This window comes from Podarcis liolepis (assembly GCF_965112155.1).
Source record: "Podarcis liolepis genome assembly, chromosome: 2".
In the NCBI taxonomy this organism is placed as follows: Eukaryota; Metazoa; Chordata; class Lepidosauria; order Squamata; family Lacertidae; genus Podarcis; species Podarcis liolepis.
The window spans coordinates 126,436,572-126,448,848 of record NC_139555.1 but is presented as its reverse complement, the minus strand read 5'-3'; the positions used below and the strand labels follow the sequence as shown (position 1 = coordinate 126,448,848).

Sequence of the window (12,277 nt, the reverse complement as noted above, 5' to 3'; positions counted from 1 at the left end):
TGTTCTGGGGCGAACAAACACCTCCCCCCAGCGAATAATTTCGCTGTAAATCGATGTCATCCAGTCTTTGGCGGATCAGTCTTTGAGCAGTGATTTGATCTAGTTTTAGGGAATCTAAGGGAGAGATTCCATAGCTCAAGAGTTTGGCATGAATTCTACTAGTCCAAAGGCTGGAGAATTCATCTCGCCATAAGCATTGGACAAGATAATGGTCTGGTAATCTATGCCACAATGATAACCAATAATTGAAGACTTGCTTCCACAGGCAAGTTTCTAAGGATGCGATCTTCAATTCTAGTCGCATGGCTGCGTTGCTTACGCACAGGGGGAGCATTAGGAGCCGACGTAGGAATTGGTTTTGCAGAGTCTCAAGAGGAGCAAGATCTGTCATCACGGCCCAGAGCGGGGCAGCATAAGCTAGCACGGGAACCACTTTTGCCTTGAACACCTTTAGGGCCGAGGGAACATGCAAAGCTCCATCCGAAAAGAAAAATCGGAGGAGCGCATATGACAGAGTTTTGGCCTTGTTAAGTAGGTGTTGAATTTGTGCTTTCCACCCCAAATTGTATTGAAAAATAACTCCTAAGTATTGAAATTTTAGGACTTGCTCTATTTTTGCTCCACCAAGCTTCCATTCGTATAATCTCCGACTTCTGGCGAAAATCAGAATCTTAGATTTAGCATGGTTGATGGTTAATTGGTTGAGTTGACAATACGTGGCAAAGATCTTCAGAGCTCTGGTTAGTCCAACACGTGTATAAGATAGAATTACCGCGTCATCCGCGTATAAAAGGAGTGGACAGCGGTAATCCGCTAGTCTAGGCGCATGTGTACTTGGAGATGAGTTGACTAGGGATGCTCGCATGTCGCTGATGAATAGATTGAATAGGCAGGGAGCCAATATACATCCTTGGCGCACTCCCTTGTTTATTGGTATCGAATTTGTGAGGTCGCCCGCAGGAGTAAGTCTCACTCTGGCAAGGGTACCTTCGTGGAGCTGACTTATAAGCCATAAGAGTCTTCTGTCGATGCCCTGTTTCGCAAGTTTCTCCCAAAGAATATTTCTAGGAACACTGTCAAAGGCTGCCTTAAGATCTAGGAAGGCAGCACACAGGTAGCCCCGGGGAGGGGAGGAGTACTTCCGTGCCAGATGGTAAAGAACTATCGCATGATCAGTTGTAGAGCGTTTAATTCTGAACCCTGCTTGTTCGTGGCCAATCTGGTTAGTCTCATCTACCCATCGCAATAGTTTCGTCAGCAAAAAGCTGGCATAGATTTTCCCTATGATCGAAAGGAGGCTGATGTTACGGTAATTTTCCGGCTCCATTGGAGAACCTTTTTTATGAATTGGTACTATAATGGCCTCCTTCCATATTTTGGGGATGAGTCCAGAAGCGTTGATTGCGTCGAAGGTTTTGGCCAAGATGCCAGCCCACCATTTTGGGTGTAGCTTGATGGCTTCAGCAGGGATCAGGTCGGGCCCTGGGGCTTTGCCCGATTTCAGCTGGGCTATTAGCTTGGCTATCTCATCAGGATCGGTGGGAGGCCAAATAGGTAGGTGGGAAAACAAATGCATCAGATGGTCGGAGGGAGCATCTGCCTGTGAGAAACATTTCTTCAGGAACAATTCCCATGTCGGTGCAGGGATGACTGCCCTTGGGTATTTCCTCGCCCTTCTGTTAATCAGCGACCAGAATTCCCTGGATCTGTGTGATTTTGAAGCAGTAATCAAGGCCTGCCAGCGATTGTGTTGCCACTCGCGTTTGGCAGTTTTCTGCGTGCGTTTGTAAACTTGCTTGGCTTGTGCATAACTAGCTGGCAGAGTAGATGCATCGGAGGTCTTATATGCATCATATATAGCACGAAGGCGCTGTCTTGCTTGTCTGCACTGAGAATTATACCAGGGGGCACCGTAAGTATACTCGTTTCGATTTAATATTTTGGGTGGTAACCTGAAGAAGGACGTAAGTTCAGTCGTATGATGGTGAAAGCGTTTCAACACTATGCTATACTCGTCTGAGGCAGAGCCTATGCTGGAGTGAGGCCCGAGGATTTCTTTTTGAAAGAATTCCTGATACTTTTGAGCCTGGGTCTCCGACCATTTGATTCCTCTTACTTGGAGAGAGGATTTGTTGGTTGCCATCTGGGTCGCATGGGCCTCCGACTGCCAGTTCAGGGAAATCTTGGCTACAAGGGGAAGATGATCACTAGATTGTACATTCTCGATCTTAAAGGTGGAAATACACTTAAGTAGATCACTGGAGACCAACAGGTAATCGAGGACGCTGTTTGATTTAACGCTCAGGTGAGTGAAATCCCCTGGAATATCAGGGAGGCATGTTCCATTTAGGGGGACCAGATTTAAACGGATGGCCATTTGATAGAGGAGTACTCCAGCCTCATTAGCTCGTTGGTCTTTAGAAGTTCTCCTCATGATATGTTCCAGCTCATAATTATTAAGGTTTGGGGTAACCCACCATTTGGTTTTGGTCAGCGAGTCCCAATTTGCTGCTGTGCGGGCATTAAAATCGCCACCTAATATGGCCGGGGTGTTAGGAAACTTAACATAGCATGAGAGCAAATGCTCTTCTAGCGAGTCCCATTTGGAGCCCAGTTCGGAGGAAGAGCCCCCAGGTGGCAAGTAAACATTTGTAACTAGAAGAGAGATCTTTTCCCCCGCAATCAGTCCGGTAAGGGCGTAAGGAGGCAAGGCCTGTACTAGAGTAAGTTTAGAGCGTAGGTTGAGGGAGATGCCTATTATTAGGCCCCCTTTAGGGCGGCCTCCTTTCAGGGAGGGGCAGGCAGGGAGTTCTAGAAGCTCAAAGCCATTTAGGGCAATTTTCTCTACTTCCCATGATTCTTGGAACAAGATGATATGAAACAGGTTAATATACTCCAAGAATTCTGGGTCAAGTTTTTTTCCCCTCCAGCCCGCAATGTTCCAGCTGAGGACTGATAGGGGGGAGTTCCTGTTGTGACCAATTCGCTGTCATTTCAGGGAGAGATGTGAGTCCTTTGGAGGCAAGGCAGACCCCACAAAAAAGTCAGTTATTTTACTTTGCATGGCAGGCACCTGCTGAGGGTACCTAGTCTTGAAGTTGGTAGTGAAGAATTCTGACTGGGGCGACAAAACGGGTCTCCCGCTGGCTAACCCAAGGGCGGACACTTCAGTGGGAAACTCCACAGGATTTGCTGAGACTGCCCCACCGCAAGGTCTAAAGGTCGCCGATGAAACCATTTGGTTTATATGTCCGGCCGGGTCTTCAATCAAATCCGGGCCATTTTTTGATGTAGGTGGAACATTCCCATGACCTGATGCTGGCGAAGGTACAGGGGATGCTTGGCGTACTGGTACCGTTTGTATGTCGGGTCTATGCCGCTCAGGGGAATAAGAGGACTCCAGTTCCGGCATTGATGGGTTAGATGGTAAGGAATTGTTTTGGTGGAAGGGACTCTGAGTTACACTCCTCAGCGGGGGACTCTTGGAGGGCGAGTCAAAATTTATCAAGAGTTGGGATGAGGGGCCAACTTGTGGGGCAAGACCTGGGTCTGCCAAGCGTCGGTGGGTTTTGCCCACAAGTGGGGGAGGCATGGGTTTAGGAGCTGGGCTAAGGTATGGAAGACTTCCTGCTTCCTTAAAACACGACTCCGAAAAGCTGGCAAGGTTATCCTGAGGAGTGGGCAGGACTCTTCCGTTCTTCTGGACCTGTAAGAGCTGATGATTAAGTACTTCTAGTCTTCCAATTATTTCTTGTTGTTCTCTCGGTGGAAGGTCGCCAAAGGTGGCTAAAAGCTCTCTTTCCTCCGGCGGGGTCAGAGAATTGTTTGTGCCAGTGGGTTTCTTTAGGGCTCGTGGGGACGTAGGGTAAGTCCAGTTTCGGTGCGGATGGATATCCTCCGGGAGAGGAGGCTCGATGTCCTGGGGTACTCCCGACCTCTCCGACAGAGTCCGCTCCGTGCCGTGACCGGCAAGTAGGAGGGGGTGGGTCATGCTATCCATAAAAACTCTTGTTGGGATGATATCATACCTAGCCAAGAGTGGTTTCTGCCTGATGATAGCTGAAGGGATCCTTGGAGAGTAAAACGCAAGCATCACTTTCTGTTGCCTGAGGTGCTGGTTCAAGGGTAATACTGCAATGAGATCACATTGTGATATTTCAATGTTTAGGAGATTGCTTAGATGCTTTTTAACCCCACTCAGAGTAAGCCACCTTGGTGACCCTGCCCCGATGTTTAGGCAGATTTTCTTGGGTTGCAGGAACAACGCTTGGTGTTTCAGTGCAGGATTGGGTTTATATTTAGGGATCACACTTCTTTTTTTGGTTGAAGGCAAGGACCTCTGGCACTTCAATTCCCCCGTATCTACAGTTGGTTTAAACTTTGGCCAGAAGTTATCAATTTTCTGTTCGAGGTTACATAGCTGGGAGGATAGCACATCAATCTTCTTAAATATGCAATTAAGGGTTCTGACCACAAGATGGAGATGTTCGTGTTGTTCTTGTCTTGCGCAGTCCTCAGCTCCGGCGTCCTGCACCACCCTCAGTGGGACACTCCCTCTTTCTCCAAGCTTGCCGGCCACAGTTTTAATCTGGGGTAAAAATAATTCCTCTGATGTTGACGTTGTTTCTGGAGACATTAGAGGGTAGAAACGGTTCTGAGTTTTCACCCTATAGCAGTGTTCAGTGGGGTCAGTCCGATTGCCAGGCACGAGGGGGTCGGTTTTTAATTGTTTGGCTCTTGGGGAGGGCAGAGCCTCGTCACAATCCCTTAGGCGTTTGCCTTGGCCCATCGTTATGAGTCTTTTAAAAGTCTTTTAAAATAACAGTGCTTAAAAGGTAATAAAAGGTGGAAGAAATAAAAATACAACTGGATGTGAGCTGGCGGAAACCGGTAAGTCGGAGGCTGCTTCCAAGGCTGCCGGAGAATACAATTATCTGCTCATTAAAGCTGATTTACGATGCAGGCTTTACAGTTATCAACAATGTAAACTCCTGGCGTGGGCTCCAACACCCTGACACAATCTTCAGCAAAAACTTGAAAGGCTGGGAGCCACAACACAGATTATAGAGAGGATTCGAAATGAACTCCGGCAAATGCGTCTTACCTCATCGCCATCTTGACGCCATAGCCACCCCTCCCCAGACATCTCCCCCTCCCTCCTGCGCCCCCTGACCTTTCAGGGCTCCGGCCCCCCTTGGCGGGGCGAGGAGGAGGGTCGCCCAGAGGCAGCAAAGGGCTCTTCCTCCTCCTCCTCCTCTTCCTCCTCTGGGCTCCATCTCTGCAGCTCTTCCTGGGCCGAGGCGGGCGAGGGGCGACTCAAGCCCAAGTGTCCCTTGCCCCTTCCTCCTGGATGCTCGCCCTCCAAGTGGCTGTGGGGAAGCGGGGGCGGCCAGGGGGCGGCTTTGGCGGAGCAGAACAGTCCCTGCCAGCTCGGCCAATGAGAAAGCGCCCTGGCGATGACCAGCCTGTCTCCAGGTAAACCCTCCCCAGGCAGGAGCCTCAGCCGGAGACGGAGCGAAAACAGCAGCAGGAGAAGGGCAGCGAATATTTTTGGGGTGGGGGGGCTGTATCTCCCCAAGAGGGGAGGGGTCTCCTCCAGGGAAGGGGCTGCGGGGGCTCCTCTCTGTCTCCCCCCTGGGTGTTTCTTCATGGGGCTCCTCAGATAACAGCGCCAGGGATGTTTCTTGCACAGGGGGGGCTGGGGGTTGGAGGGGGCTTTTATTGGGGGAGGGGTCTCCTCATTGGGGAGCTGCCAGGTCTCCTGGGGATGCAGGCTGGGGGGCGAAGAGGGGGAGCCCCCTCTCTCAGCAAACAGTTCTTCCCCCCTTGAAATTTTCTTCCTCTTTCCGGATACAAGAAGGAACGAATGTTTAGCGGCTTAAAACGCAGCAGAAGAAAAGCGCATCTCGCTGTTTTGAAGCCTGAGGCTTTCCGGGGGGGGGGGCTTCCGGGAAGTTATTGATTCACACGCGACGCAACAACGATGGAGACACCAGAAGACGCTGAGAAGGCAAAGAGGAACTTGCAGATCTATCCGGAGCAGAGAGAGCCCTTGATAATGCTCTTTCCAGGAGTTCCCTGCCTGGCGACCGATGACGCTGCCTCGGCTCGGAGGCGGATTGGACGCTCGCGGGGCGGGGCGGTGGAGTGGGCGGGGCGGGCAGGAGTTTCCCCCGGGGCTGAGCGGAGAAAGTCCCATTTGGGAGTCTTCGGGGGGCGAAGAAGAGAGAAGGATGGGGGGCTCCGGCGCTGCGCCTTTGGCCTTTGGGGGGCTCCTGCTGGGGATGGGGGCGCTGGTGGTCTCCGCTTCGGAGGGGCTGGGCGTGGAGGCGCCTCCAGGTGAGCCAAGATTCTGCCATGGGGGGAGAAGGAAGAGAAAACTCCGCTTAGCGGGACCCCCATCGGTGGGGCTCCTTTGAAGATCCCTCCTAGATGGTCTTCCATGATCTTAGCAGTCAGTCCGTAAGTGACTGTGGAACCAATTCTGGATCCCCACGTCCTTCCACAGTGTGGACATTGATTTCCGGGGGGAGTTGATCCCTTGAGGGTTTGCCAGGTGTGCCTTCCTCTTAGCACATTTCTCCATTTCGTCCTGAGTTCGAGTGTCTTCCAAGTTCATGATGCCTTTGATAAAGGCTGTTCTCCAATTGGAGCGCTCGCAGGCCGGTGTTTCCCAGTTGTCAATGTTTATACTACATTTTTCAAGATTTGCGTTGAGAGTCTTTTAACCTCTTTTGTTGACTTCCAGCATTACACTTTCCGTTTTTAAATTAGGACTGGAGTAGTTAATCAGACATCTGAGCAACATGGTTCAGTTCAGCGACGTTGGTGTTGAAGAATCCTTGCTTCCCCACGGGGGATCTTTGCTTCTTCCAGGACACGGGGGGCAAAGGGGCAGGAGGGAACGGGAAACACTCCCCCCCACTGGAAAAGAGCAGCTCAGGCTTCTGGGATTGGGAAGGAGAGTGCATTTATTTCTTGCAATTAATTATATCCCACCTTTCAGGATTAAAATTCTACCCCAGCAGCTTACAAGTAACATTCAATTGAATGTTAACAAAACCACAATATTCACACATTAAATAGTCTTCCTGCAGGACAGATGATGGCAGGCAGCCCTAGGGGACTTTTGGGGGGCGCGGGGGGGGGGCAAGCGCAGCTGAATTTGGCCCTGAGCGCTTCACCTGCCTCTCAAAATCATCCTCATCATTATTAGTCCATTTACCTCCCATTATTTCCAGGAGATCTCATAACCCAGGGGTCTGCAACCCGCGGCTCCGGAGCCGCATGTGGCTCTTTTACACCTTTGCCACGGCTCTGGGGTGGATACTAGCGAGGGGAGGAGGCGCATTGTGTGCCCCGACACTCCCCACTGTGGCGGGTGCTGTACTGGCTGTGACGTCTCATGGGGGCGGTGCGTGCGTTAGTCACGCATCGTCCCGATGTCACCTTCCCGCCTGCTACATTGTAAAGGGGCATGTACGCTGGTCACTGCATTGAAAGGGGGCGTGTATGCTGGTCACTGTTTTGAAGGGGAGTGAAGAACACCCACACACAAAAAGGTAACTTGTAAATTTAACGTTTATTTCTATGAGGAGGAGTAATTCTGAGGGGTCTGTCAGGGAACTGACATCAGAGCAAGAGGAGAAGGAGAGGCTCTCTGATTCTGCAGGGGAAGGAACAAGCACTAGCTTGATGGAGGGGGAAGGAAATCAGCGTAACACCAAGGAGCCAGGAGAGCAATGGGAGAAGAGGTGGAAGGGCTCCGGGATTCTTCCTTGGAAGTCAGTGAGGAGAGCCCTGGTCCTCCACTACCCACGCCCTCCCTGCGCAGGAGACTCCCGCGCAATGAGAGGCGGAGACGATTGGGAGTCAAACAACTCTTATGCTGGCAACGGTTTAAGAAACGCCCACAGACAGACTCTGCGAGCGACTGAGGCAGCCACGCTGAGATGGGCTGTGCAGTCAGGACGGTTTAACCCAGGCAGCCAAGCTCCAAAAGGGGACAGTTTACGCACGAGTAACTCCCAACTACTACAGGGTCAAACAAAGAAATAATAAAAAAGTGACAAAAAAGTTATTTTTACAATGACGAGTTTTGCGGCTCTCAGGTTTTTTTTCTTCGGAAACGGGTCCAAGTGGCTCTTTTTGTCTTAAAGGTTGCAGACCCCTGTCATAACCAATTACAGCATTTACTCTATAAAGGACTCCACATAACGCATAAATAAATGTACCTTTCTTCTGCTCCTAACCTAGGTATGGGCATAGCCAGGATTTTTGTTGGCTGTGCAGGACTTGTTGGGGGGGACACCTCAGTTTGCTATGTATTTTTATTGATGTTTATTGATTTGGGGGGGGGCAGCTGCTCCTCCCTGCCTACACCCGTGACGCCGGCAGCAAAACTGGGGCAAATGGCTCCCTGCTCCGACAGGTCCCCTCTCCCAGTCCCCCCGCCCCACCGCCTTGGGGTCCTCTGGGTTCTGAAATGGGCTCCTGCGTAAACAGGCGTCGCTTCCTGCTCTGTGGCAGGGAAAGCGAAAGTGAAACTGCGTCTCCAGCAGCGAGAGGAGTGTCTCGTGGGAGGGAGGGGGCAGTGAAGCCCCTTCAGAGCAGAGAAGCGTCTCCCCCCCCCTCCTTGGCATCTCGCCCCTTTCCTGGTCTCTCTCCCACCCCCAACATTTCCTCTTCCAGCAGGGGACAATAAAGGGGGGGGGAGGTTTAAGGTTTTTTAAAAACTGGAGCATGGGCGTAGCCATCGGGGGCAGGGAGCAGCTCCCCCCCAAATTAATTAAATAAAGCAGATAGCTCGGTTTCTCCAACCCCCACATAAATCCTGACAACGCCCATGGGGTCCGGGGCCTTGGAGGTTGTTCCTTCATAGACACCCCCAGCGGCCTGTCGCTGCCGCTCTCTCCCTTTCCTTTGGGAGGGGGTGAAAGGGGGATCTCCCTGCTCAGTCTCCCCTCCCCCCGCCATGGGATCACGTGACACGAGGAGAGACAATGGGAGAGAGACGGACCATTGCTCTCCTGCCGGGCCGGGACAACTATCCGCTATCGTGGGAACTGCGCCCTTAAGGCAACCGGGAACCAGAAGTGTCCATTCCCCCCAATTTTCTTTCCCTCCCCCCGCAGAGCATTTCCTGTACGTGGCGAAGTTCGAGTGCCACTTCTTCAACGGGACGCAGCGGATCCACTTCCTAGAAAGGCACTTCTTCGACCGGCAGGAGCTCTCCTACTTCGACAGCGACCGAGGGAAGTACGTGGCGGTGGCTGAACTGACGGAGCCCGACGTCAAGAGATTGAACCAGGACAAGGAGCGCCTGCGGCGCCAGATGGCCAACGTGGATGTCTTCTGCCGGCCCAACTACGAGGTCAACGCGCCCTTCGCCCAGGCCCGACGCGGTGAGTCTAGAACCGGGGAGGGGGGGCGTCATGGGAAACGGGGCCCAAGGAAGAACCCAAAATGGGAGGGGCGTGGGGTGGACCCAGGACTTTCTCCCCTCCCAACCCCCCCACCGCCCTCCCGCTTTTCAGAGAGATAAAGTGGCCCTTCCTGATGCCCCACTCCAGAGGCAGATGCTGGCCTGTGGGGCAGGAGTAGTTTCTGTGTCCCTGGAAGCATCATAAACCACTTCGTGTATTGCAATGTGGGTGGTTTATGCCTTACTTCAGTTATTTATTATTACAGTGGTACCTCGGGTTACAGACACTTCAGGTTACAGACACCGCTAACCCAGAAATATTACCTCGGGTTAAGAACTTTGCTTCAGGATAAGAACAGAAATCACGCAGCAGCAGCAGGAGGAGGCTCCATTAGCTAAAGTGGTGCTTCAGGTTAAGAACAGTTTCAGGTTAAGAACAGATCTTCAGAGCGAATTAAGTTCTTAACCCAAGGTACCACTGTAATTAAAATTGCATCCCACCCTATAGCTATAGGTCTCAGGATGGCTTGCAACAGAAAACTGCAGTATTTACAATAATAAATAAATAAATATTTATACCCCATCCATCTGGCTGGGTTTCCCCAGTCACTCTGGGCGGCTCCCAACAGAATTAAAAGCACAACAGAACATCAAACATTAAAAACTTCCCTAAACTGTCAGTATCTCAGCTCACAGTCAGAGGTAACTGGCCTCCCCCGGGGCAAACTGAGTGAGATACTTGTTTACCTTCCATCTGCGTCTCCCGGCAGGCTAGGTCGTAAACCGGTGATTCTCCTCATTAGACGTGAGGAGAACACACCCTCTGCTTCTCTCTCCCAGCTTTCCCCCCCAGGGAGGGGAAATGAGACAGACAGGAGTCCTATTTACATGTCTTTTATTCCTGTCATTCAGCAGTACATAGAAACGTGACTGCTCCCTTCAGACTCCATCAGAAGAGTCACAACTCCACCCCTGTACTACCAGTACAGGTCAGATGACACTCTGAGCTAACATCCGGTGCTCAGTACAGAGAATAGACTCCCCCTTTTTCCCAACAGTACAGTTCGAGACAACAACATCCTGTTTTGCATTCCAGCCACTTGCAGCTGGCTTTTGCCTTGCTGCTTTTATCCAACAATCTCCCCCAAAAGCATCAATAGGCAAAACACGATCCAGAGAAGAAAACAAACAGTTGTTATACACATAACAGTCCCCTGTTGTTTCAGTTCCATCCTTGGAACTCCCCACCACTGGTTTCACCAGTGTAACTCTCTGGTTGTCTGGCTTCCAAGGAATGAGTGCTTCTGCATTACCTTGGCTAGCAACTCTCTGTTGTGTCTTTGTCTCTGACTTAGACACTGCTTTAACCTGCTTTGAGTTTTTAACAATAGCAACACATGCAACAGCTACGTTAGCAAACTCTTTTGAGTACCTCTTTGGTGGTACACCCTTTGTAACTCTCTCAGACCTGCGTATGAGGTTCTGATCCTCTCTGCTCACTGGTTCAACCTCTGGACTTTGTTGAGAACCAGTAGCAATGGCAAACAGTGGTTCTTCCTTCACCTGTGAAGGTTTATCCATTGTGTGAATTTCCTCTCAATGACTGTTACAACTGAACTCTCTGAGCTATCACTGTCATCATCAGTACCACTGTAATCTGTGACATCAGAAAAATCATCATCATCTGAATTGTTATCTGTGGGAAATAAGTGTACTATAACCTGCTCCTGTTCAGGAGCACTCTCCAGAAACTTTGTGAGAATCACCTGACCAGATTCAGACAAAATTACTCTGTAGAGACCCTTTTCATATCCCACAAAAATGCCTCTGGCATTCTTTACTCCACCTGGAGCTTCTGTTCTCACATGAGACCCGAAAACCTTGAAATAGGCAACAGAAGGTTTTCTATTGAACAGCTTCTCAAAAGGAGAACTTCCCAACTCTTTTGAGACTTTTCTCACCCACACGTGAAGATAGGACAATAACGACTCGGCCCAATATTCATGTGGCAAATGTGAACTTAGCAATTGCGCATTCATCCCCTTTTGCAATTCTTTGTTCACCCTCACACAGACCCCTCTGTTCCACGCTTCGGCTGAAACAGCAACTTTGTGGTCTATTCCTTTTCCATCCAGGAACTTCTGAAACTTCTGTAACAGAAAAATTTGCTTCTCATCTGTGAAAAGACAATCAATGTTAGCATTATGCATATTTTTAACCTTGTCACAAAACTCCTGAAACCTTTCCAAGGTCTCTTGTGGTTTCTCCATCACAAAAACCCAAGAATAATTAGTAAAACAATCAACACACACAAGGTAAAATCGTGCACCGCCCCTAGATGGTTCTAGAGGACCAATCACATCAGCATACACCCGCTGAAATGCTCTGTCGATCTTCTTGGTCACCTTCCTGGTGCTCACACCGGTCACACCTGCAAGAGAGATTTCGTTAGGATCAGAAGAATTACATTTCATGTAATCACTTTGATCAAAAGACAACAAATACAGTCCATCTTTCTCTCTGGCAGTAAGATGCAGTTCTCCATCTTTGTAGATCTTGCAGCTTTTAGCATCATAGGACAGTTTCAGTCCTTTCTTTGCAATCTGCGACACACTCAGCAGATTAAATCTCAATTCTGGAACCAGGTAAACATTGCTTATAGTCAAGTTCAGACTCTCAAGATACACAGTCCCAATCCCGGTCGCTTTCAACTCTTGACCGTTGGCTTGTTTCACAGTGAAGCTTTGCTTCTTCAACGTCGAAAACAGTTCTCTGTGCGGGCACATGTGTTTTGTACAGCCAGTGTCGATTATAAACGAGTTCCCAACATCTGGCGTGGTTCCTTTCGCCATC

At 50.2% G+C, this 12,277-nt stretch overlaps 2 protein-coding genes and 2 long non-coding RNA genes across 7 annotated transcripts in view; 2 read left to right on the top strand and 2 right to left on the bottom strand.

The window, feature by feature from the left end:
- LOC310701896 (mamu class II histocompatibility antigen, DR alpha chain-like) overlaps positions 1-5,538 on the bottom strand; it is a 115,434-nt gene extending 109,896 nt beyond the window's left edge. Inside the window, exon 1 of one of the 2 annotated variants that reach the window (XR_014523123.1) lies at positions 5,174-5,374. Coding sequence is in view for 1 of the 2 variants with exons in the window: in XM_083493395.1 (XP_083349521.1) it covers positions 5,174-5,276 (103 nt within the window). In the remaining variant the exon portion in view is untranslated. Of the gene's footprint in view, positions 1-5,173 lie in introns of both variants that reach the window. The other variant, XM_083493395.1, reaches the window with a different exon arrangement.
- Positions 1-12,277, bottom strand: part of LOC310702107 — a 281,230-nt gene that overhangs the window by 92,200 nt on the left and 176,753 nt on the right. The gene's annotated exons all lie outside the window — the stretch shown is intronic.
- The window catches only part of LOC310702054, a 42,446-nt gene that overhangs the window by 3,980 nt on the left and 26,189 nt on the right, over positions 1-12,277 (top strand). The gene's annotated exons all lie outside the window — the stretch shown is intronic.
- Positions 6,078-12,277, top strand: part of LOC310701841 (H-2 class II histocompatibility antigen, E-S beta chain-like) — a 49,001-nt gene continuing 42,801 nt past the window's right edge. For all 3 annotated transcript variants that reach the window (XM_083493288.1, XM_083493287.1, XM_083493286.1), the window contains exons 1-2: positions 6,078-6,339; positions 9,135-9,404. In XM_083493288.1, the coding sequence (XP_083349414.1) occupies positions 6,093-6,339; positions 9,135-9,404 (517 nt within the window). In that variant the 5' untranslated portion in view covers positions 6,078-6,092. The remainder of the gene's footprint in view (positions 6,340-9,134; positions 9,405-12,277) is intronic.